Source organism: Colletotrichum graminicola (genome assembly GCF_000149035.1).
Source record: "Colletotrichum graminicola M1.001 genomic scaffold supercont1.13, whole genome shotgun sequence".
NCBI lineage: Eukaryota > Fungi > Ascomycota > Sordariomycetes > Glomerellales > Glomerellaceae > Colletotrichum > Colletotrichum graminicola.
The window spans coordinates 54,506-80,533 of NW_007361017.1; the positions used below are offsets into that span (position 1 = coordinate 54,506).

The following is a 26,028-nucleotide window of genomic DNA, read 5'->3' on the forward strand; positions in this document are numbered from 1 at the left end:
GGTTTTCCCTGTACCCTCTCGCTCAATCCCCACGTGGTGACACCAACGCATTTTATGCGCCTACAACAGCCGCATAATCGGCCAGTGGGGCACCACCAATATCCAGCTAGTAATGGCAATCTCGGAGACACAAGCGGTAGCGAGTAATCGCAACGCTCCTTCAACGTTGCTCGACATGTTTGCAGGCAGGTGGGACTGAGAGCCTGTGTCAGACGTCAGTACGCAGTTCAGCCCCTCTTCGTTCCACGTCGGCATCCCGATACCATCAGTAGGAATTCCCTGCCCAATCCACCAGTTGACCTTTTGACTAACGCAGAAACTTTCTCTCATTCTTTGTTGTCCAAGTTGTAGTCATCGATGTAGAGCTTGGCGGTTGGGTCCGCAACCCGAGCCGCGCGAAAGGCAACACCGACATACGATTCGCCCATAACATTAAAGAACGTGTTATTCCGGAGAGTGCCGTTATCGTTGAAGATCTCATTAACAACTTCCTGCCACATCATGTTTGGTTAATACCCTAGCTGTATGGCTGTCTTCACAGGAAACCTTACCCAAGCCTTGATTTTGCCTCTGTACCTCCCAACCGATGTTGAAGAACCACAGCACTAAAAGAACAGCCAAAGTAGCTTTCATGATTGAAGAGTGACTAGAAAATGTAGACGCAATGGAATAAATAGAAGAATGGCCTGAGTGTCAAGTCAGTGTTTGTCTCTGGAAGATTCAGAAACTCGTCAAGCGCTAATTACCGAGTATTTATTGAGCTGTAAATAAGGGGGCTACTACGTACCAAACCCTCGTCCTGGGTACAAAGTAAAAGAAACAAGAAATTGTGCAACTCAGATATATTGCTTTTGATTCCCGCCATGCTCAGGTGAAGACTTGATTTAACCGATGGCACTTGTATCACAGTGAGTTTTCATGGGGTCAGACCAGCTGTCACTGTGATGCATCAGCCATCCGCATACTTCTTCTGCAAGATCGATGTCCAGTTATGATGGAGAAGGCTGGAGTTCTGCGGTTTGACTGATTTATCCCCTGCATTGTTCACATGGTCTCAGTTATGACAACTTCGCAATCAATAGCAAGGGTTGTTAAAAGCAGCACCAGCAGGATACTGCACTATAACCTGTCGTAAACTGGCGCTTTTGGCTCACTGGCATATCCTAAACTACTAGGAGCTGTTTTCTTTTTGGGGAAGTGATTATCGACCCTGCCCTTTACGACATCAAGTAACCGCCCCAGCCAACCTAGTTCCAGGTAATTATGCACAAAGAGTCTATAGGGAGAAAATGATGAACGCTTGAGATCCAATAATCAAACTTATCCCGCATTTAATAATTATCAGTATACAAGTGCAGTGGACAAACAGGAGGGTCATACAAGGTTAGATAATGTTCGGGACCGCCGCAAGATATCAACTAGTAATCCCTGGACAACCACGCCGATTCTATCTCATCCACATGTGCTGGCGCATGGCCGCGGTTTCCATGATCAACTTATTCATGGTCCACAAGAATGGTGCTGTGTTTCTATTTATAAACTTTGCTTTATTGTGTTGGTTTTTATACATAACACTTATGCTTCGCTTTTCCGACTGTGTTACTTCGTATCATTGTCTATTACCTGTGAGACCCTGAGAAGAACCGCCTTGTATTTGCACCTTTATCAACACTTTACCAGTGTAGATCTCCCAAGAATCCTCGCAGTGATTTATTCTACGTCCGCATACCTCTCAATACAAGCCCTGGCGTAAAGAATGAAGGAAGTTTTCGTATCACTTATATGCCTCATCGGGGGTATATGTGTATTAAGTTTACGTACATTATAAATATGTTTATGCTTCGAGTCTAGTCGATAAATGCCTGAAATTCACCAACCATAATTCGCTTCTAATTGGAACATATTCATTACTCGTCTCTCATCCCTAAATCTCCATAAAAACAACCTATCATGGCTAAGGTGACTTGGCGTCTTTGAGAATGCCGGAGGTGATATAATGTCTCGAAACTCTTTCGCTGCCTTGAACGCTGATATTTGTGTCAGACACTTGCTGAGTTTGTTTCATGTCGTTGGCCTCTTGCTTGCTGCGTGACTGTATCCTTGAATCGGAGTATCTACCCCAACCACGTGTAAGAGCACCCAGCAAAGGGCGGAGGGCCGGTAGTGCAATGACAATGATCTGTGTGGCAATTTCTCCCGAACCAACAAGATCTGCAACGTATTAGTTCGTGTTGATGAGTAGAAGTGTACCCAGGGGAAGGTTTTACAGGTCTCTAAGCTCCAAATAGATCTCACAGTCAAGTAAAACCGTACGGCGCTGATTATAAGCGTGAATATGCCTAGGAGGAATATGCAGAATAATGCTCTCCTATCCTTCGTTCGCAAAGCTTTTAACTTGAGTATTCCGAACGGTAGCGCAAAGACTAATATTATTTTCTTGTTAGTAATGCCCAGGTTTGATAGTTCCGAACACTTACCAAGTAATTCTGAGGCAATACCAATTGACCAGTTGATGTACATGGGCTCCACACAATTTGCCAATGTGCATTTTGTGTCGCTGTCCGCCCTAGAGAAGAATCAGCAAAAGTCCAGACATGGTGGAAGCATACAAAGCGACCGACCAATTTACCGATAGATCAGCGCCACACCAGAATAGATCCACAAATCCGGTTGTAAAGAATGCACAAACGGCATACGCTGTAACCATATGGAGGTACAGCCGTAGCCTTTTCTCGGCTGTTGGGAAGAGCTCATAGTAGAAAGCAAGCAGACTAAATCTTGGAAAATAAAAGCCCAGATCGAAGATGACTGAACTGGAGAATTTCCACTGTGTAATGTATCAGCGTACGCTCCAAGTTGTGGATACAGCAGGGGCTTGTATACAATCGCAAAGCCCTCATCGAAATACTCGTCCACAAAGGCGTCTCTACCTATAGACATTGTATAGGTATCTCCTACAACCAGTGTAAGGAAGAACAAGAGAGAAACCACGAGAAAAATTTCGGATAGCCAGAAGGACCATATTCGATGCCATGTGCGTACCGCAAGCCGGGCGATGGTGATGGCGAAGCAAAGAGCGACAAAAATCCACTCGCCAATCTATGTGTAGTGTTAGTAACCGCTGTTATATGAATAAGTGTAGATAAACACACCAGGAATTCCCTTTTTTCGAGGCCCATTCTGGCTAATGGCGAGGTGTGCTAGCTCTCGTCAAGACTCTTCAACACTGGCTGCCACAAACTTGGGGTCGTTGATTGTTCAAAACTGAATGGAATAATACTCGTCTACGTTAGAGACCCGGTTTTAGCTCATTGAAAACCAAAGGCCTCAAGACCGATTCCCAAATCGAATGAAATTTCCACCAAAAAGTAAGAAAGATGAAAACTGGACGGTGGGCATGGTGGTAGGTGGTAAGATGAGGAATCACTTTCAAGTGGGACGCAGATTCTTGCTACTGGGTTACGGATGGATTCCTCCTTGACGACTAGCGGCATTTTCAAGATACAATGTTCATAAAACAGTCACCTTCTGTTCTTTGTTGAAGGTTACGGTGAGCGGCCAAGACATTTACGCGTTTGTAAACATAACACGATCAAGTTTAGACCACCAACAGCTCACAGGCGCCTTGCCGTTCTCAAGAGAAAGCTATCCATGGGTACGGAAATCGCTGGTTGCGGGCACATAAGTCAAGCATGCGATGTATGCGGCCTAGTCGCTCTAGCTTCAGTCGCAGTCTAAGCCACCACTCACAACTGATTTGGATTTCAGAGCAACACATTGGGGCCCCACATTGTATGTTCTGTGAGCTATTACGGAGTTCACCTCCTGAAATTTGTCATTGCTCTTTGTTATTCATTGCCACCACGTAATAGGCTAGTACTTGTGGTTCACATGTACCCCGAATTCCGGACTGAAACACAACAGGTACAAGGATACGTTCAATTAGAACTTGGGCCGGGGAAAGGAGTTTTCGCGGGGGGAGGGTCCAGACGAGGTTCAGCTGGGGGTCTTGAAGCCCAAACTGGGGGATGCGCCTCATGTCTAGAACATTGGCATGTTGATGACCTAGTAGAAGCCGCAAGAATTCTTCCGCCTCGCAAATCCGTTGCTGTATAACGCTCGTTGCTAAAATTCCCTTTGTGACGCTTAGCGAAGTGAACAAAAATCGTCCCGTATCTAATTTCTTCTTTCTTTTTAATTCAATACTTACCAAAACCGTGCTGCTGTCGTCTGTCTTCCGATGCCGAACTATAGATAGGAATGTCGGTTACTTCAAACGCTAAAAGTCAACTATCCGCCGTCCCAGCGGTCAGCTACTTCCCTTGGATTGTTTCTTTGCAATTTGCAACAAGCGTAATGCATCAAACCGTTTGTCGCCTTTCTCGGAGACGAGCATTGTTATCCTAAACACCCTTTGCGGAAGGGTTTACTTGAGCGGTGAAATACCTCTGTTACCTCGTTGATCTCTTCTCGCCATTGAGTTTAGATTTCATTCATCGTGGACAACACGCGCCACTCCTGCAAACAATTCCGTTACTTCAACAGCAGTAAAGAGCCGTAACTACACACTATCGCTCGAAGCACATACTGCTGAGTCTGATCTTAACAGTATTACAGGTAGCATACTGTCTTCAGTTGGTACAAGGTTGAACATATCTTCAAACAGGTTTATTGACCAAAAGATCAAGGCGCATGCGGTGGACGGTAAGATTTACCAAAACAACTGGATCTTTCATCGATCGAATTATAGTGATTGACGACGAAGCTAGTACGCTTCCTGCTTCTCGCAGTCTAAAAGGTTTCGTGCTGGAATCGGCCAAACAATAAGCTCTCGGTGTGGACGACCATGGTATCATGCCGTGGCACCATGTTCTTCTAACCTTTATGCGAATATACGAACCGCTTTAGTTGCTCAATTTGGTCAACAATCTCGCGATATCGTCGCCCTCCCCTCCTCTCCCCTCCACAGAGATAAAAATTACCGACAAACTTCGGGGCTGATCTCGAGTTTTTTTATCTAATGCGACGTCAGCTACCACAGAGGTGCGTAAGCTTGGCCGTGACACCCCCCCCTATATTACGTACAATCTATCTTTTGTCGGATCTACCTAGACTGGGTAGCATTCAAGCTCATTAACTTGTGATATATCGCTCTACGCTGTGAATACCTGAAAGCAAGGCCTCTGTATACACTGTTTCTCGGGTCAACGCAACAGGGGTAGCCTAGAACGAAAAACGAAGAGACCTGACGCAGCTCATTTGGGACTAGATGCACAACTTTCTTTTAGAGTTTCGCAGATCTCGGCCAGGCACTGCAATAAGGATGGTTGAATCACCTAGCGAGGGTCGAGACGCGTAATACGCATCAATAAACCCGAGCCTAAGCCGCGAGGGAAAAAAGTAAAGATCACGCGAGGGATTCGTACTAATTTCCCTCCACTTCCACCTGGGATTGCGTTATGATTAATATATACAGATTGGGCAGAAAAAGTATGTGCGAAGAAATTTAATCACCCCACCCGCGTATTGCGCGGGAAGAGAGAGAAAGAAAAGAACCCGCTTTGGTGCACTTCCTACATGTAGGCAGCATCATAGTATCCCGCCTTGGTGTAGCTGCCCCCCAGGATGCTCGAAATGGAAACAGCCGAGCCGAGCTTCTTGGAGAAGCTGGCGCGAGTGCCCTGCGACCCAGTACCGGTGTTCTGGTATTCGCCAAAGAGAACGTTGCTGGTGCGGTCGTCGCCGGCGTTCCACGTCATCCAGCCGGCGGAGTTGATGGCGTTCGACATTGTCGTCTTCTGGAACACGACCTGAGCAAACTGCCTCCAAGGGCGCCCGAGGAAGTAGGCTCCGGCGGGAACGGTGTTACCAGCGGCGGCAGCGATGGTGCAGCTGTTGAAAACGTAGTAGGAGCTGTCGGATGCACTCTGGCGACCGTTGGCTATTGCCAGTATCAGTTTCGGTCAAGCGATCGGTGACTAGGATCGTGGAGATGGGTCTTACCGGTGATGTAGCCAACGGGGGCGGAAACGAGGCGGAGGTCGCACTGCTCGAACCAGCTCATAGCCTGTTGGCCGAAAATAAAGTCGGTAGCGCCTTGAATTAGGCATTTCGAGTACAGCTGGTCGCCCGACTGGCTGAGGACGGTGTCCTGAAACCCAGCGAACTGACAGCCGTAGTATCCGCTGTCGGCGTACGCACTTAGGGCCACGGCTTGGCTGCCCTGGCCGTAAGCGTTGGCGACGTTTACGTTGTAGAGCTTGAAGTTGTTGGCCTTGACGCGGAGAGTCGCGGTTCGATCGTTGTTGAGGCCGTCGGCCTGGCTCTTGCTGGCGGTGATGGTCACCTTGTTGCCGGCGTAGCTGCTTGTCTCCGCCGTATAGCCGTAGATGGTCAGCTGGGCGGTCCGCGCGGGGACCAGGACTTGTTCGTTATAGGTCCCTTGGTCGATGAAAATGCATTGCGTGCCAGAGGCCGAGGTAGAAAGGGCGTCGACGGCCTGCTGGACCGTGCCGTACTGGCCGCTGCTAGGCGACTTTGTGACAGTTAAGCATCCATTGGGCGCAGATGTGCGGCTTGCCGCCAGCGCTACTGTGGCATAGGCTAGAGGGGCGAGGAAAGACTTCATCTTGGCGGCACCGCTAGGTTGACATAACTTGGATCTCAATCTTGTGTACTCCGTACTTCACATGAGAAGCCCACATCATATGGATTAGGCGTCAGGAGGTTGAGTCTCGTCCGAGCCTTTTCCCACGCGATCGTTTTACCCCGGACTCCCAACGCGGCCCAGTCATGATTGGTGGAGATGGATGCCGGCAGAGCGGAGGCACATTGTAGATTAACCCCGATTAAAGAACCAATCCTGAGCTCGCAAACTTGAACTTGCAAGGGGCACCAGCTGGGATCCTGGTCAACATGGCAATTCGAGTGCGCCAGAAGTTTACACTACAGTGCTGGAAGCAAGATTTCCCGATCAGCCACATCCTGTTGGCAGATCAAATGCCACTACACGCTGTGCGAACGCTAACTGCAGAGGCTAGGTGTATTCTGTAGTCAGTTAATTAATCACAGAGCAGTGTTTCTTGGTGCTGTTTCTTGTACATCGTATCTACACCCTCATATTGAATAAAAGAGATAGGGGATTGGCGAGTCAGGCAGGAGAAGCGACCCAAAAACATCCTTCTCATTTCGAAGACTTGTGGGTGTGTGGGTCACAGGGTCGTATGGACAGAGGTTGCCGAAACATCTACGGAGTAGTCAACTGGGGCAATTAATGAACTTTAGGCCAAGAAAACCTGCCACCTGCTATACATAGTACGTAGTAGGCGGGTGTTGGCTACCCATCCAGGCCCTAGCAGATTTATACAGCACGTCGCATCCGCCCTGTTGTGTGGTCAACTCGCTCGCGACCCTAGGTTGCCGCTTCTTCCGCCACTTGCGAGAGCAGGAGCGCAACCATATGAAGCTCCCGACTGAAGAACTTGGGAATAACTGTGATGTATGGACTTGCTCTATCTTCTTTAGCAGTTTCTCATAGTTTTTGTCACGAGGTGATATAAGGCGTTGCCTGCTGCCCGCGATTAACGGGTCACAGTCTTGTGGTCTAACTACATTTCAGTGGTTGAAAAATGCCTGGGCACTGAACCTAGCATGGCACAGCCAGCATAATTCGTACTTCCATACCGTAATACATATAGGGTTCACTATCCGTACATTTTTATGTGAAACAGCAGTTGATCGCCATTCCAAACAGTAAACATGATCAAACCTGCATTTGTGGATTCTTTCGAACACCTTACGAATTTTCAAAAGGGGGGTAAAGAAAAACGAGAAGAAAATTGCGATCTACTTGCATCTCCTCCTTGGAAGGCTATACCATGTAGCGTTTGGTTTATCAATAGGTCGATGCAGGCCAGGGGCTGCGGGTGTTCCGATCGTCAGATCCATGCTTTCAGACCATCAACAGCGTGGATGATGCTGACATCCGCAGAACAGGGTTTCGCTGGTGGACTGAATGTGTGTTTTATGTCTTCTCATATACGAAATGCATTACTTTGATACTGAACTCAAAAGCTAAGTGGGCATTATGATGTTCATTTCGATCCCGAGTTCTCGCATCTTGTCAGAGGCCTGACTGGGGCCTGGCAGGGGATCACCGGTGGAGCCCTATTAGTCATCCAGATGAGGGATAAAACCCCTATATGGGCCCACGATAGTTAGAGTGGCCAGATTCGAATGTGAACAACAACAACAACCCACCTTTGACTATCAGCTAAGTGACCCCTATCGCCGACTTCATCACTCGGATCCAGACACCTCTGACACATCTCCTATCGCCATTCGTCTTTCGAGTCCGCGTTTGTACGGCCTCTTCCCATCGTAGATTGCAAGCGGTCCCAACAGCCTTGATTTTCATGGAACGAGATGAAGCGCGCTTTGGACACTTGCTTGGCCTTCTTGGGTTAACAATGAGTCAAAAAGAGGCATGACGGGGTCGAAAGGGTGAGGCGGTGCCTCATCTAGTCCATCATCGCTCTTGGGTAGAATCTGAGTTGACTCGAGAGCCAGGCTCGTTCATATATAAAGCATCCTTAGTGCGATAGCTCACGATACAATCAGGAAATGGAAAAAGTAGTCCTTTAGTTATGGAATCGGAGGTTTGTTCTCCTTATATTTTCGTTACCCCCGAATCTACTCGTGATAGATATGACGACCTTGCCTTTACAATTCCATGTCCCGCTATGCACCAACCTCCAAAGAAAACACGAACTAAAACGTTAAATACAAACACAAATACAAGATCGACTTCTGAATATTTTGCGGCTGGACTTGGGTTGCTGAAAGAAACCCCCAGTGTGGCGCTATTCAGCTAGTCTTTTCGAAGTGATATCAGCTCGGGTGGGAAGGGTGACATTCATAGGCACCTCAGAAGTGCGCATCACCCGAAGACTTCTCAAAACATCGTTCGAGATGCAAGAACTATGTGGCTGCGCTTTGCTCTGCTACCGGAATTCGATGGTTGCGGTGGGCGCTTAGAAAGGCCGTCACGGTGATCAATGGGCTCATTGGGTCGCTATTCCTGATCAAAATCGCTCGCATCGTCATGCCCAATTTTCCGGACTGATACCGATGTTGCCCACGCTCCACCTGTCGAGGTCCATATGACCATCTTCGTCCCGCTCCTTCTCGTTAATCGGCCTCGCAAACTCGGTCAGAAATCTGAGCATCCAACGGTCCATACGGTAGCTGGTGCTCATGCTTTTGCGGCACAATTCGTGGAAAGTCTTTAAGCGGGCGAAGCAGACTTCGAGCGCGGGCCAGTATACGCGTAAGGCAACAAGCGCGTTAAAATGGCGCTCCAGGGTTGCGCGGGCGTTAGCAATCTCGGCCTCATCTGTTTCGAAAAGTAGGGTATGAATGAATATGGAAGAAGTAATGACGATGATGTGTCCAAGCATATTGAACTTGGCGTCACAGCCGGGTGTGGTGTTGGCAACGTCGATGATGCGTGACATGGAGATGGCGTTTTCTTTGCACTTTCGGGCGAACATTTGGGCGGTAGGTGATGTAGGAAAACGTTGGACTTCATCGAGATATTGGTAGTAGAGCAGCTGGCTATAGTGGTAGTGACCAGTGTGCACAGCAATGAAGATACGGCCCAGCCCTTGGGTGGCGAAAGAGTGGAGGTTGCCCGGGGTGTCGCGGAGGCTCGGGGGTAGTTCAACTTCCCAGGCCTCTAGCTCCTGGGACAGCTGGGATACAGTCTCGTCAATGTTGGTCACGTCAACATCGGAGGTGAGGCTCTTGATGGCGTCATTGACTCTCATCAAGATGCTGTTCAGCTTAATCATTTGAGCGATGAGCGAATCTTCCCGGTTAGGGGAGAGTATGAAATCAAAGTGATTGTTGTTTGCGCGGGTCATGTTGAGGAACGTTGATTCGTTCATGGGTAACGGGACGTCCATCCGACGGTTCATTAGAAGGGGAAGGTTGACACCGGTGGATGACCAAACGTCGATCATGCAGAGCGACCAATATACTATACTTGTCAGTCGCGGTCTGTGGGCAGTTACATGGGATTATTTTACCTCTGATGTGAATCTCCCGTTGAAGCGGATCAGGAGTGGGCATGTTGGGCAGGTCAAGATAGTTGGCTGTCCTGCAGGCCGCTGAGTAGAAGACGGTCTCGGCGCCTGCCTCGCCTTCTACGATGGAGTATGCACCGAGGAGGACGCACGCTTGGATACTGGTGAGAGACACATCGCGCAAATTGAGCAACAGGTTCCCCTCGTTGGCGAAGAGCTCTCCTCTGGAGATGGGGGGGATACCATTAAATATGGGATTGGAGGAGAATCTTGAGTGTGTTAGTCAAGATCAGGGGCGTTTAAGTGCAATCACTGACCTCGCTGATAACGCCATCATGCCATACACCAGCACCAGCGGCGCGGTTCCTTCGTGGAGATCGAGCATAAAGCTGGGCCTGTGAAAGAGAGAGTGGAGCTGATCGTGGATATAGCTGAAATACAACTCCACAAGCTCGAAGCAGAGCGCCTTATCGGCGACGGCTGCCGAGGGCGTAATTCCGGGCGGGCTGACGAGCATAATTTCGGTGACGGTCGGGGTCTCGGGGGTCGTCACGGAGATTGGGCTGGTAGGCGCAGCCTTGGGCTGGATGATGGAACCTGCCCGCGAGCAGGCAATGTTTTGGGCCGCGCAGTACGTGCACTGGCCGCCGCCGACAGGCACCTCGCACTTTCGCCGTCGCGCTCTGTAATGTTGTCGCCAGTGAGCGATGGCTTCATAGCCCAAAGACTCCCAAGTTGGCTCAGGCCAGGGGGGGGCACTGGGGTTCAAAGGGAACGAACATATCGGTGGATCGACTTACCGACACGCCGAGCAGGCTGTTGAGTATCTCATTGCTGAGTGCTGCTGTTTCTTGTACGAGACTGGAGAGCAGTAAGGTAAAGTTGCTGTACCATGGTCGGTATTTGACCTCTGTCGCTCCGAGTCTATGCTTGTCTCGTTTGACGAGGACAAGGACGAGGACGAGGACGAGGACGGAATGCTGTGCGCGAGTGAAGAGGTGCCTGTCAATGTTTTGTTTTTTCCCCTTCTCGGGCTGAGGCGATTGACCAAATCGAAAACAGGGAAGCTACCTGTCACCTGCTTCTTTCCCTTTCCCAGGTGCCTCCGTCCGTCCCTTCTCCCTTCCACGCCTACGCCTTCGCCTGCACCTGCCCGGACGCCAGACACAGACAGATGTCTGCCTGCAGCGACTGGTCGGGACTGACGCTCCCCCTTCCAGGACCCCTTAGTGGCTCGCTTAGAATGGATGTACCGCATACATGGGCCTTCTCCGCATGCCCGGGCCATTTCGCGGATAGCCCCTCTTAGCGGGTTTGCGGAGCGACGAGCCGATGGGTTTCTTGGCCCTTTTTGTCAACCTTCCCAAGCTTCGTCTATCTTCTTCCTCATTGTCGTCTCTGAGGTCCAGCAGAAAGGGGGCTCCTAGCTTGATGCAACGCCCTTCATGCCTCCCATTTCGCACTTGCATGCTTGTTCGGATCGAGTGCCCGTGGCCTGTGCTGGTTCATGTTTAATGGAACCTGTATTGGGGAGTGTGACGCCACCAGTATTCGGATGTCATTCCTGTCCAATCAAGCCCGCTGTAACCTCAACTCACTCAGAACGATGGTCGAAAATGAGGGGTTTCTCCATTTTGATCTCCTCCGGGACTTGGGGGTTGCGCCGCGCGACTGAGAACCCCTTGTCCGTCTGCAACGTTGGCTGATCGTTCCTGTCTTCCAGTGGTCTGTCGAAGGCCCGCTGCATATATCGTTCGGGAGGGGCGCCAGGCTGCGACTGAACAGGCCATCCAAATCAGGTGGGCTGCTTTGATAGTTGCGGTTTTTTGTAATGAAACAGTGGATAGTTTGCCTCCGTCGTTTCCGAAGGGCCGAGTTCCTTTACCCCAGACGGGAGCTCCCGCAATCTCCCAGTCTAGAGACCCTACTTCGCCACCCGGAGACATCCAGAAGTGGCGACTCTGTGAAGCTCGCTAATACAACCTTTAGTTCGTGTTAATAGTCATGGTGTAACACAGCTCAGCTGAAGTAATGGTCCTCGCCTGTTTTCTCAGTGCCGCATAACCAGCCTCCCCCCACAAACTTTCGTGCGCTGACTACACCTTCTCCTTCCTCGTCGGTTTTCGATGGCGAAACTGATATATATTCCGAGCCTTTGAAGACAAGTCAGATACGTCGATCACCTACTTCCAAAAGGCAGCTTCGAGCGTAAGACAAATAGACTCGCCTCGAAAGCTTTCTCTGAATAGTTGTTGACGCACCAGTCGTGCGGTGCATGCTCTCCATTGCAACAAGCACCCAACAGTGGGACGTCGCAACATAGGCTGGAAAATGGAACCTGGGTCTGTGTTCGTGTTAAAGGTTAACCGCTGAAGCCTCTTGCTTCGTTTATGTCCGCAGACAAAGCCTTCATCCTAAGACGATGCAACGGTCCAATAATAAGCCAATTCGATTCTAAGCCAGCAAAATGACTGAAAACAATCGTCTGCCCACGTGATGGCGTTTGCCTCTCCCATTCCTCGCATTTCACCAATTTGGTCCTCTTCAAAGATCTGGATACCCTTGAAACCACATAGGCCACTTCATGGCTATGGTGTGGCCGTTGAGGTTGGCTTTGTAATTACCTGTGTAGAAAGCTGCCAAAGCATCCTCCAGGGCGATGCCTTGTCAGGCTGCTTCAACGGTAATGGCTTGAAGAGAGTTGTTTCTTCAATCTCCTAGAGTTCATGATGCCCAAGCAACCAGGACATATTCGCAACGGGATTGACTCCCCGGTCCGTCCAAGAGGATGATGAAGTCGCCTGTTGAATAGGGCTGCGCAACAAGATGAGGCCGAATCGAAGTAGCGAAAAACTCGGAATGGTTGGCGGAACAAAGATCAGAGTGTTCCGAAGACGCCAGCTGACGACGTACTTCAGGTTCAAGGTGTGAAAAAAAAATGAAGAAAGAAGAAACTTGCTTTGATTTATCCGAAGGAGGAAAAAAAGACCCACGAAGCTGTGTTATGCGAAGCGGCGCAATCCCGAATTCCGCCATTGTTCCGCTGGCGAGCGGACCACGTCCGCCAGTCTCGTCCAGGTAAACCCGCTAGTGGCGGGATACCACTCCACGAACCGGCGTGGAGAATGATGGGGAGGTTGCGGGAATGATTTAAAGTATCATAAATTCACACCTGATTATATATACGCAGTGGTAAAAAATGCGTCTTGGATTTATTTTCTACTCGCTGGCCTTAATGGGTCTTAAGTGTCACAACTGGTCGATGACATGGCAAACAGAATTCGCTAGCGCAGTGGATGGGCAGAGTCTATGGGTCCTCTATAGACCAATCTTGCACGTCGGTCCAGATCAAAATCCCTAGATGATCGACGCATACCATAGCGAGAAATAATACAGATTAAGCGTAGCCCGTCTTTGACCTCCTACAGTGCTTGATCTGGGTGATGTAGTTAGTGTCGAGTCATCCCGAAGTGCCCGCAACTGCACTGCAGACTAATGATGCTTCTTACCCCCCATTTTCTGTTTGATAAATCATAACTAGCCCTGCTCCTGATAACCATCTTGAGATACTTGAAGGATAATTGACAGAGGTATTCCCTTATTTATTACAGAGGAGGAGTAGGAATGTTTAAATTGATGTTTCCTAATAAGTAACTGGCTACAGCTACGGTACGTAACCGATATCTCACGCGATTGATGAGGAAGCGCTGTTACAACTTGGCAAAAGAAAGTCAACATTAGCCGACACAGTCTTCACAACTGGACCAATAGATATAGCTTGATCTGGAGTAGACGGGAGTGATATGCACATCATGCAACGATTACTCCAGTCAGCAACGTAACCTTGCCCTATAAGGTACCACCAACGGTTGTTACAAGCAACGGAAGCTGGGGTTTGCCTGTAGCCATTATGGACTCTCCTCCGAAGTCCGAGACACAGGTACCTATTCGCAGGAAGCATCTCCACACCGAGATGACGAACACACACCCTCACAAATCAAATAAACTTCAAGGATGTACGAGTATTTCCCCGGAGGTGGTGTGAATTCATGTCCTAGATTCTTGCCCAGGAGGCCCTTATTCTCTTGGCCTACGGACTCATTCCTACAAAAATGGTTCATACCCTGCTCGGGTGGGCAATCTTCAACCTCTGGTTATTTCCGAGATTCCACATGCACGCGCGTACTCATCGGCATTAAATCGCAATCTGGATAAGAGATAAGGTTTATACCTTCAGGGGTCATTTCCCCTAACCAGATTCCAGGCGTCACAGCTTATACTCAATTCCTGAGTGATTATTCATTTGCTCGGACACCCATTATTGAAGGATTTGTATGCCATGCAAGGCGATTGAATAGTTATCCGTAACTAGGTATTTGTTGTCTTTCTGGTCACCCATCGGTGATAATCGCAACTCTCAATGAGATATATATGTTTTCAGGTAATAAAACTTCTTTCACCTCGATCGATATATATTACTGACTGACACCGAGGTATAGGTGAAGCGGCTGGTTAACATATAGTAGGCGAGGAATTGATGCTGCACGGGCCGCTGGCATGGTCAAAGAGAACTGGCTTATCTTTGCTTTTCCGCAAGACACTCGGTACATATGAGTAGCGTCGGCCATGTCAGATCGGGGCTTTCGTGTTTCGATCACGGTAGTTGATAGTTATAAGTTTTGGGGAACAAGGTTATAATAGTGAATCCAAGCGGGGCCAAAAAGAGTAAGCCTTGAATTTTATGTTACCCTACACAAAGTCTAGACCGTAGGATGAATTAGGAGTAATCAGCCACGCCATTGAACCCACTGCCCAGAGTTTGAGTGGTATGAGGTCCAGTGCAAATTTAGCATTTGCGACCCTATGGCTTGGCACTGGGATGTTTTCGAGGCCAAGCTCCAAGTCAAACGACACCGAGATATATACTCCACTAGACACCAGGCCCTGCTGCACTGTCCATCTCATTACGAGGAGGTATGTTCGATTAGATCACTCCCAGCCCTATGATCTGAAACGGTCAAGAGAAGCAGTGGGCAGAAATTTTGCAGCGAGTAAGTCTGTGTTTCCGCCAGAGACAACCACCAATTCCCCCGCCCCCAAGAGAAAAAGCTTACATGTGAATTTATCGGAACCATGAGCAGAAACCTTATACCGTCGGTTGACACCAACTCCAGTGAGCCGATGTTTCTTTCTTACCATACTACCGGAGATCGTAGATTCTCGAAGATATTTGCCGATGATCATTCACCAGCCCTAGACATCGTCTCAACGGCTTGCGCTTTGGGCCAGTGTAAGTGCGTTGGGACGGTAGGAAAGGTAAAATGTACTGCAGAGCCGAAACAAACACTCGTCGGCCGAGTGCCTCTATCAGTCATCCCCGTCGACATATTTCAAGTCCGGTGATTGATGGCAGCTTTCCGTTTCATGGAGGAATATAGTCAAATTTGACGGAGGCATTTAGACGTCTAGGAGCCGGTTAATCTATTGCTGTCTCGAAGCTGGTGAATCAGAAAACCTACACACGATTTGTGCTCGCAAATCGTATACTGTGGGTGGATTAGTCATTGGGAATTCAGTCTTAATGTTCGGCACGGACTTCTTTTCCGAAAATTTTGCTTCTTGACTCAAGATAGGCAAAGTTGGCTCGTTACCGGGCAGCCGGAATACTTTGCCAGTTGCCGGCATGGCTTAAAGTTTATCGCCTCTACTAACTCTGAGTTTGTCTGGGGTGCCTTTGAGCTACCGTTACAGATGAGTGAAATAAAGAAGTTGCTTGAATCATCATACTTAACCAGCTATTGATAACGCTCCACGTCCTCATTCTTCTCAAGACGAATTCTACATCCAAGGGACCATGGTTTCATGTTGATTTGGCAATATTACAGCGGTATATACCGAGCCATGGATTCGGAATCGGCCTCTTCCTCCCAGATGGGGGCGAGCAACAGGAGATTGAGGAACTCCTGTGACTGCTGCACCCAGCTCAAGTTGAAATGCGACCAGAAGAAGCCTTCATGCAACCGCTGTATACAGCGCAGACGAGAATGTGTGTACAGTCAGGTTCGAAAGGCTGGGAGGCCTCCCAAAGTACAAAAGAATCTCCGCCGTTCAAGCATGGACATCTTACCACACCAACGGAGAAAGGACGCCTTGTTCGGAGCACCCAGTCCACACGAGCCAGCATTTGGCAGCACCTCCCCACCGATGAATATGATGGTATATGCATCCCCCGAAAGCCGAACATCCTCGCCTTCGGCTATCGATGCAATGGAAGAAGAGATTATGGGGTGCTGCGATTATTGGACATGGAATTGGAACTCTTTCTGGAATTTCCCATCATATCAGGACGGTAGCTGGCTGCTCATATACGAGATGCATGCCGTGGATCCTCGCATTAAGATTCCTTCAGACACCGAAAAGCCACACCCGAGACCTGTTTCTGACCTTGATCTACAACACGCCACGGTGAACCAAGAAACCCCAGGTCAGCTCGGGCACTTACGTGCTCAACATATCGACATGCCTACGGCGGAAAGGACTTCATAAATCAGCACCCTCGTACCCACAAAAAATGCGAAGATGCACAGTAATGGCCCTCCTGGATGTCGGAACCTGGCCACAGCCAATGTTTTTCTTTAATTTCTACCTACAAGAGTCAATACATCAACGCAACTAGCCACATGGCAATATGTCACTAGTTCCCTTCGCCCTGCTTTGCAGCTCGAAGAAGCATTCAGCCAGACCGAAGAAATAGTTAAAATATATTAACATTATTATTCGTGTTTAAGTTGTCTCATGTTATGCGCAACAGTCAATTGGAGGCGTCATCTAGCAGCACATTCTCCAGTGGGTCATCCCACTCGCGCGAACTCCTCGAGCGTACGTTGGAGATAGGCATTTATGTTATGGTGGAAGATTTGTCAATTCTATATGTGTATGAACTGCTTGAAAGCCGACTCTGGTGGGTTATGCAGACCATTGAGGGCATGGACGGCGTGGCGAAAGAGGAACCGGGCAAGGAACATGCATATGTGGGACCAGACTGCATGTCATAGGCAACGATAGGCACACATCGCTTCCAGCCCAACATTTGACACATTATTGAGCTCCTAGAGTTGTGGGTATCTTGATGTCTGTCAGATGCTAATGAACTAAAATTACTGTGCTGAGCATTGGGTATGACACCTGTGTTTTTCCTCCTGTTAATGAATTATTGAACTAAACGAGGCTATTCACACTCGCATCCCCCGTTACCTGGTCCGTCTCCAGCGGTTCCAACCAAATACTCAAATGAATAAAATGGCAGCTAATGGAATTGTTTCAAGTGGGGGGAAATAGCTCAGATCAAGAAGTCGACACCAGATCTTTACGCACCAGATAGAGCCATCTTTCACTGCCACCCCAGTCAGCTGTGATATATAGCTGAGATCAACATAGATATCATTTGTATCTTCTCTGTCATATAGACTAGGAACAATTTCTTTCGGCCCGCCCGCCTAGCCTCACGCAATATTCTACGCCGCTAAACTCCAAGTTTCATATTTTGCTACGGTAACGCCGGCCAGTAAAGCACCTTGACCCCTCAACTTCATGACTCCCTGACGATGTCGTGATCGTACTCCGGGTTTACCCAGTCGGGATCCCCGGCATTTTGCCTCATCGCGCCACCAAAGCGATGCAGCAGCCCCAGCGCGGGGATGCAGAAGAAGACTGTAATGATGCCATGCCCCGCGAACGTCCACGTGTAGCCCACGTCCGTGACCCAGGGCGCGATGAAGAAGGGGTCGATAAAGGCGCTAAGGTTTAGCAGTACGGCGTAGAAGGTGATGACGGCCATGCTCTGAAGGGGATAGGCGTCGACGATGTACGAGCAAATCGCCGTGTTGCCCATCTGGATACCGGCACCGACTGTCAAATCCGGGATTAGAGCAGCCCGGGATATCTCTGGTTGGAGCGGGCTCGAGAGAGAGAACTTACAGAGCGCAAAAGCTACTTGTCCCACCATCCAGTGGTAGGCCTTGTCGATGCTGACGCCCCAGATCACGAGGCCGATGGCCGTCAGGACAGCCGCCGGGTACGCCAGCCACAGACGCATCTCGGCAGTCTTAACACCGCCGTTGCCCTTCGCGAGCTTGACGACGAGCCAGTCGCTGAGCTTTCCGGAGAAGAAGATTTCGGACACGAGCGTCCCCACAATCAGACCGATGAATAAGAGGCTACCGAAACCGTCAGTATCCCCGTGTCGTTACAGTGGCCAGAATCGACTTACCCCTGGCTCTGCGGCGAGTAGTCGATGTATGCCACCGGAATCATCGTGATGACCGACAGAACCCACCAGTACCATCCGAAGCAGTAGACGCCCGTCGCGATGGGTACCACGGGATACTTGAACAGCTTCCCGAACCGGACGATCGAGGCCCACGCCTTGGGGTGCTTCATCGCCGGCAGAGGCTTCACGTTCAGAAACGGCAGGTTCTTTGTCCTTGAAACTTCCACGGCCTCTGGCGTCGCCGGGCCCGCCGCGACGGCCTTCTCATCCACGGCCCCCGTGGTGAGGACGACGCCGCTCGTCCTAGAGAGCATGTAGTCTCGCGGGTACAGCGTCTCGGGCAGGAAAGCCATCTCGGCCGCCAGGATGACGGCGAACAGGATGGCCGTCAGCCACTGGATCCAGTAGTGGTCGACCAGGTCCACGAACCCGCCGATCAGGGGCCCCGCGAGCAGGCCCAAGTCGATGGCCAGGACCCACAGCCCGACCTTTTGCCCGCGCTCGTGCTCGAAGAACATGTCGTTGATGATAGCCAGCCCGACTGTGGCAGCGGGGCTCACGCCCAGGCCCTGGAAGAGGCGGGCGGCCATGTATCCGCCGTACGAAGGGGCCTTGGCGGCGCCGATCGTGGCGGCGAAGGCGACGACGGTGCCGGCGATAAAGATGGGGCGGCGGCCGATGATGTCGGCCAGGGAGGACCAGAGCAGAGGCCCGATGGCGAGGCCGAGAGCCGGAATGGCGACGGTCCAGTTCACCATCTCGAGGGTGAGGGAGTATTGCTCCTGGAGCTCGGGAAAGGAGGGCACTGTCGTCGTAGTGATGTAAGTGAACATGAAATATCTGCGTCGTTGACAGTGGTCAGTATCGGTTCTTGGCCAGTCATATTGCGTCCAAGCCAACGTACAATGCCATGACGATGGCCAGGATCGTCTGCTTCTGGAAAGAAGACCAATTGAGAGGGTCCATGGCGTCCCCGGGGACGGGCTGGGGGTGAACGCTGAAGCCATCCTTCGTAAGGGTGACCTCCTGTGTCGTTTTCCCAATGCCGTGCTCATGGGGAGTCGGCGGGGAGACCGTTGTCTCCTTTTCCTTAATCGAATCGGCCATCGTAGTCGAGGGCGCCCCTCTGCTATTTTTGTCGATGGCTATGTGGGTGAAGTCAGAAGCAAAAGAAACACAGGACAAGAAATAAGGGTATCACGAAAACCAGCAAATCCACCACAGCAGGAAAAATGTGCGCTCGACGAGCACCAAAGGAATGGGGAAGGGCTAGCATATAATAACTGGACAACATTGTTTCTTGTTTTGCTATCATCGGTAACCATCTACAATGCAGGGACTACCACACACCACTTGTAGCACGATGCATTGCGCTTGTCCTGCACGTCCAACCACGAGGCAAAGTCGCCGATACATGGGCAGATGGACACCATGAATACGCAGGACAAGCTTTTTGGTGGTATTCAGAGACATGCAATAGCGGCATCGATCGATGAAACACTTGTAACCCCCCAAGTGCTGTTAGGCTATGCCATTGAATAATCTCGTTCCCTCACCTCACTGGCTGCCTTTGGATCTGCCACGCGTGGTAGGTGGTCCCAGTCCATCAATGATAAGGAGTAGCAGGACGGGAGTGTGCCAGGGACCCGCCAAGAGATAAGAAAGACACAACGGCAGCCCATCAAACTCTTATCTCGTGCTTACTACCTTCGTTCGGAGGCCTCGCCACAACCCGGCATTACTGTTGGAGAGGACGGCTATTCTCAGTCCGTGTAGCCCTCTGATAAGACAACGGTTCCGGGATGCTGGAATTGTCTTTTTTTGACTCAATGCAGAAATGCCGTCGCACATCGTGCAGCTGGGTTTTGCGGGGAAGCTTCAAAAACACCGACTCCCATCTGATTGATGTTCCCCCCCCCCCCCCACTGATCTTGTAAATGGCTTCAATGCTGCCGCTTTCCCCCCTCTCCCTGATAACTCGACCTCGCGCAACGAAATATTGTACGTGGCGTGTCGCAAAATGACTCGACAAAGTTAGACATCACATTTCAAGGTGTTTTAGGGCTTATCTTGGCGCGGGGTGGGAGGTTCCGGTCCTGGCAGGTCCTCCTTCCCTCCCCGGACTTACGCCAGCCCAGAAGAAGTATCTGGCAAAAGTCACGTAAGAAGGGAAATCTTGCATTTCCTCCGGCCGGTCGCCCCTCCGCGATTGGTGAGCCGTGCTGCAAGATTGATCAGTACCGATGACTATAAAGGAGGGCATGCAACCTTTCCCTCCAAGTCTCATGCCGGGCGATAAGCGACATCATTTGCGAGCGAGCCAATCGCCGCTGCGGGACCGTCGGCCGGCATCAATGGACGGTGGGGGTGGCGCCGTGGGAGCCGGGAAAGTGGCTGCCGTGGCTCAGGCCGATATATCCTGTAGCTGATGCACTGCATGTTTGTGGCGCAAACGATCAGTGATCACGTGCAGATGCACTAGACTTTAGCTGCACCTGCCCAAATGATCTTGACAAGTCCATCTATCGGAAAGGGGAAAAAAAGATATGGGTGGCCAGGTACAATCGGTTCATCATGCGCTTTGCAGCGGATCTGTAGCTCGTTTGCCCCTAAGAAACAATCGAGTAAGGCTTCACCGTCCTGACTGCTTCTCTGAAAACACAAAATATCCACTTGCCCACGGGACAAATAACAGTGATCAGTTCACCGGACGAGCCTACATTGAACCTGAAGAGCCGCAATGTCAGATGCATACGTTTCCGCTAGCATTTCGAGTCTCTCTTCTTTACACGTTAAGCCCGACCTAGCGACAGGAGAAGATGCTTCAGGCAGGAGAGTGGCGTCAGACGGCTTCCTGCGCGGCAAACTACTTTTAACCTGCGTCGTCGATAAGACGCAAGTTGCCTCCTAGATGACTGTCATCGAGGTCATGCGTGCATCTATGTATCAGACGAAGAAAGAAAGCCACTCAACAGTCGCTACACGCACAGACATGAGTGGGTGCCGTGCACGCCTACTACGGTATACGTACAGAGAGCATGATCAGCCGACTGGGCTTGCCCCCTTTCATGATGCATCCCTGTTATAGCACACGCTACCTAGCAATAGGAGGGGGGTGCACGGGGACAGGGACCGGCCGCTCTCGGGAAGTGGGGTCCACTGCTGATCCGTCGACCAGCTGTTGGTAAACGTCCGGTGTTTGGGTTCACTCAGCTGATCAACAAAACATTGTTTACAAACTTGCGAGGGGAAGGCACGAGTCAGGTTCACATGAATCGACTGAGCAAAAGAGAATCGGCATAATCAGCAGGACCTTTTCGGGACCGCTCTTTCCATTGGTCTAGTATACTGACGGCTCAGCCGTGAGCAGCTGGGTAGATAACGAAGTCTTTATCCACCAAACCTGCATCCGTAATGTACAAAAACAAACCACCATGAAATATATACAGTTAAGAGTTCAAAGCAATCATGTCTTCATGTGCCTTGCGTTGACTTCGAGCTTCCTCACTGGGAATGGAGGCTCCGGGGTTCACTCAGACCTTGGCCCCCCAGGTTGACGTGCGTGACTTAAACGCGGCGGACAACGTCACGGGCATGCTGGCGACGGGCCAAACGGCGGCGGCGCTTCTCCTCACAGGTGGGCTTGGTGGCGCCACCGGTAGGAGCAGGCTGCTGGGCAGCGGCACTGGTGGCAGCAGGAGCACTGGCAACAGGAGCAGCAGTGGTGGTAGGAGCGGGGGATGAGCCAGAGCCGGAGCCGGAGCCGGAGCCGGAACCTCCGAAGGCAGCGGGCAGAGCGGGGCCGGGGATCTGGTACTTGGACAGGTTGTTGTAGACAGATACGAGGATACCGGCATCCTTGGGGGTGTAGAGGGCGGTGCCCTTGACACCAGCGGGTTCCTCAGAGCCGGAGCCAGTGACCTCGATGTTGAGGCACTGGGGGTAGTTCTGGGCACCGTCCTCCTGTCCAGCGGAGTGGAGGGCGATGATCTCGTGACGCCAGACGTACTTGCCGGGCTTCAAGGAGGTGGGAACGGTGACAGCCCACGAGTTGTTGTTGGCAATGAGCTCGTCGGTAGGCCACTTGCCACTGTTGAGACCGGCCTCCTGGATCTTGAAGAACTCGAGGGAGCTCTTGTCCACAGTGGAGCAGTCATCACCGCAGGGGGCGAGGTAGTCGATGATGGGACCGACGTGGGATTGGGGCCAGGTGTCCCAGAAGACGGTGAGCTTGTCACCAGCGGCAACCTTGGCGGTCAAGGCAGCGTTCTTGGCGCCGCGGTGGCAGATGATGTCGGCGTCGGTGTAGGCAGAGGGAGCGACGAAACCGTTGTCGGTGGCGGTTTCGGACCAGCCATAGACTTCGGGGGCAGGGTTCATGTAGGCCATCTTGGTGACGTCGTAGCCGGAGAACTCCTGGGAGCCGTCGGTGAAGGAAACGACGTGGCCGTGAGCCATGACGGAGACAGCGCCAGCGAGGGCGGAAAGGACAATGGAGTTCTTGAAGGAAGACATTTTTGCAGATAAACTTTCCAAAAGTTGGTGGTTGGTTTTTGTGATTGGGGTTGGGTTCTGGTCGCGAGATGAGGATATGACTTCAAGTCGTATAGTTGAACTTCAATCAATGAAGGAGTAAATTGGATCAAATGAAAGGAAGGTGCTGAAAAGCGGAAAAGAATGTGGTAAATGGAAAGCTGCGGAAAAGCCTGTGGGATGGAGAGGACAGAAGGGCAAGCAACGGTGAGGAGGAGGGAATCTTATATCTCGAGATGAACTACGGATTGAGCGAGGGGTCCGGTCGTTGTGTACCTGCGTTAGCCTAACGTACGTGGATGCAGAGCAATTTCGACGACACCATCAGACATGGCGCCAACGGCCGCCCACCCTACGATGATGCTAGGACTGCTGCGGCTCCATCCTGGTCCATCACGGAGGAAGGCAAGGGGCGGCCATGTCCACTATGCCCATGTGTCAATCATTGGCCAGACGGAAAGTGGGAATCCAGGCTTGCCAGATTGACCGGCCCGCCGAAAGGCACAGGGATGGGCACCAGATTCGACGAGTTCATGGTTGGACTTGTGGTTGGGAGGCTTCCGGCGAGACTCGACGTCGAAGCAGGAGGCGCCTCTCCTTGCATCAAGAAACAAGGGGGTGGAGCCGCCATGTGCCCCGCCTGTTGATTCGGGACCCCGAACCGAGAAGGAAAAAAAAACCGAGGGCGAAGAGAACCTATCGGGTTGGAACGGTGCCTATAGGCGGGGATCATGGCTGTGCCGAGCACTCAAGACGAGAACAAGTGGTTTCAGCATAAATGAAGGTGGTGGAGGTTGCATCCCGCGCAGTGCAATGTTGGGTGGGGGCTAAGCCGCCGAGCCTGGTAGCGCCGTCAGAAGCGCAAGAGCGGTAGCAGCCCGCTTGAGCGGTGCGAGTCGGGCGATCATGGTAGCATTTCCCATGAAGATCCGGTGCAGATCAGCCCAAGATTGGCCCTGGTGATTTACCGGACTTGATAACAGTAAACAGACGGAGTAATTCGGATAGAGACAATACACACTCGCGTCAAGGCAACCGAGCAACTCGGAGTACTGAAGCGACAGCCATGACAACAAGAATTAAACGGAGAGCCAAGCCTGCTTCAAACATAGGTGGCTGCGAGTTCGAAGGATAGCAGCGGAGCAAATGACGGAAAGGCAGCCCCGTCTGAGCGTACGTACGCATGTAGGGTGGAGGCCTTGAGCGCTTGTGCGCTCACATTTCCCTCTACGTAGTACGTATTCAAGTGCAGATGACGGATGCTTGGTACGTTCGGTTGGCCGCAGTGTCAAGCTCTATGTAGACGGGCTCGAACGGCGGCAACGCACACCGAGTTGGTTGGAAACCAGCAGATTGCGGTCTAAGATGAATGACAAGCCTCGCGCAGTCGAGGCCATCTCGAAATTGCGGCAACCAAAAATTGAGCCTTCGAGGGTTCGTGGCCCGCAGCGGTGACAGTGTCTAGACCTTCATACGCAGTTGTAAAGGAGCGGATCCCGGTCGTTTGATTACGCGATTTGGGCAAAGACCCGACCCGATTTGAGGCTTGATGACGTCTCGATACGGAGTCGTTTGGGTTCGTCTGTATACGGAAGACGGATTAGCTGCCGCCAATGCAGGTACGGTCCTGACATTGGTCACGGCCAGGTCGGTCGACGGTGGGCAGACGGCCGCCAATGCACCGTCAGGCGTAGGCATATGCAATCAATCCGGGACTCTGTGCAAAGCCAGACCGGGTCCGGGGCACGTAAAAACGTGTGCCCTCGGCCCGTGTCGAGTGGCATGTGGGTGGTGTGGCCGAGGGCGAGGGGCTCATGGTTCGACATCGTATGTACGGAGTACACACGTAAGCAGGCAGGCTACGAACATCTTTACGAAGGAGGTGTGGATCGCCTCCTTGTCCCAGGGGTATATGGCTTAGGTGTCGGCATAAGGAAAAGCTGCTCCTCAAGGTTCCCCGACGGCATTTGCCGGTCAACAAACATGGACACAAATGGCTCTTTTTAGGCTAAATGCCCGTACCTGTAGCTAGGTAGGTAGTTGTCGTCAGGGGTTCGCCAAGGGGGAGACTCGTGTGGCCGCTGGCGGTTAGGAAATCAGTAGGTACAAAGGTACTCCGGGTAGGTAAGTAGGTAATACCTACTGCCTGCAATGTCGGTACCGTCCATCCGTACAGGTGCTTGTGCTACGTAGTTTGGAAGGTCCAACCGGAGCTGCTTACCTCACCCGCCCGATCTCTGCCAACGATGGGAGGATTAGCCGGTGCCTGCCTGCGTGCTGCAAATGCAATGCAATCGCCAGGGGGCAGGTCAACAGCCCCTTGGCCCAAATTTGCGCAGCCTGAAACACTGTCGAGGTCGAGGTTGGGATTACGTACCGATTACCTTCCTTACTACTTACTGCCTGTGCCTGCCGCCCACTGACGCCTCCTGCCGCCTCCTGCCGCCTCCTGCCGCCTTGTGGACGAGGGAAATCACAACTCATCAACTCTTGGCAATAGCTGTCAGAAAGTACCTACCGCATCCAGTCCAATTAATTTAGATGACGCCTCCCAACACCCAACAAGCCGTGCCATCCCATGCCCCCTTTCCCATTATTCTTTCCACTCTTTCTTTCCGACTCTCTTGCCTGGCTAAGCCACCTTATCCGGCCAATTCGCCACATGTTTCTAGCATATTCCGGTGCCCCGCGTAGCCATGTTGGTCGAACCTCCCGTTCCTGCACAACCAAACGCACATAATACATAGGTAGTACAATGTAGTGATTTCTCCATTGGTGTTTCAAGGGGAAAGAAAAAGAAAGATACAGGAAAAGAATATGAAAAAGAAAAGAAAAAAGTCACTCCATATTTCTCTACAATGTTGTCCGTCTAGTATCCGTGGTCCGTGTCTGTTACCTACGTGCCTACTGTATGACGACATATCTCCTAACCCCGCCCGCACCTCAAGCTACGGCCCTGGTTGCCCTTTTCCGCAGTGCAGCCGAGCTTCTTGTAATGGAATCGCTTCTTTGTGACCTATTTGTTCAACGGACAACATCCGAAAGGGAAGGCCAGCTTCAGCTCACTGCGCCGGACCCGCGTCCATTCCCAATTGCATCCGTGTCAGAATAAATTACTCCTAAAAAAGGAAAAAGAAGAAA

General features: G+C 51.1%; 5 protein-coding genes across 5 annotated transcripts; all 5 read right to left on the reverse strand.

The window, feature by feature from the left end:
- Positions 1-326: 326 nt before the first annotated feature.
- On the reverse strand, positions 327-503 carry GLRG_04103 (endo-1,4-beta-xylanase C; the record flags this gene model as incomplete). Its single annotated transcript, XM_008094788.1, has 1 exon — positions 327-503. The coding sequence occupies one exon, from the start codon at positions 501-503 to the stop codon at positions 327-329; it is 177 nt and encodes a 58-aa protein (XP_008092979.1).
- Positions 504-5,573: 5,070 nt separating this feature from the next.
- On the reverse strand, positions 5,574-6,628 carry GLRG_04104 (pectinesterase; the record flags this gene model as incomplete). The annotated part of the gene is made up of 2 exons (XM_008094789.1): positions 5,574-5,941; positions 6,004-6,628. The coding sequence occupies 2 exons, from the start codon at positions 6,626-6,628 to the stop codon at positions 5,574-5,576; spliced, it is 993 nt and encodes a 330-aa protein (XP_008092980.1).
- Positions 6,629-9,101: 2,473 nt separating this feature from the next.
- Positions 9,102-10,917, reverse strand: GLRG_04105 (fungal specific transcription factor domain-containing protein; the record flags this gene model as incomplete). The annotated part of the gene is made up of 4 exons (XM_008094790.1): positions 9,102-10,039; positions 10,089-10,354; positions 10,403-10,768; positions 10,886-10,917. 4 exons carry the CDS (start codon positions 10,915-10,917, stop codon positions 9,102-9,104), a joined length of 1,602 nt encoding a protein of 533 aa, XP_008092981.1.
- Positions 10,918-17,673: 6,756 nt separating this feature from the next.
- GLRG_04106 (major facilitator superfamily transporter) lies at positions 17,674-19,461 on the reverse strand (the record flags this gene model as incomplete). Its single annotated transcript, XM_008094791.1, has 4 exons — positions 17,674-17,993; positions 18,063-18,301; positions 18,355-19,194; positions 19,259-19,461. 4 exons carry the CDS (start codon positions 19,459-19,461, stop codon positions 17,674-17,676), a joined length of 1,602 nt encoding a protein of 533 aa, XP_008092982.1.
- Positions 19,462-21,921: 2,460 nt separating this feature from the next.
- On the reverse strand, positions 21,922-22,869 carry GLRG_04107 (glycosyl hydrolase family 61; the record flags this gene model as incomplete). The annotated part of the gene is made up of 1 exon (XM_008094792.1): positions 21,922-22,869. One exon carries the CDS (start codon positions 22,867-22,869, stop codon positions 21,922-21,924), a length of 948 nt encoding a protein of 315 aa, XP_008092983.1.
- Positions 22,870-26,028: the final 3,159 nt, after the last annotated feature.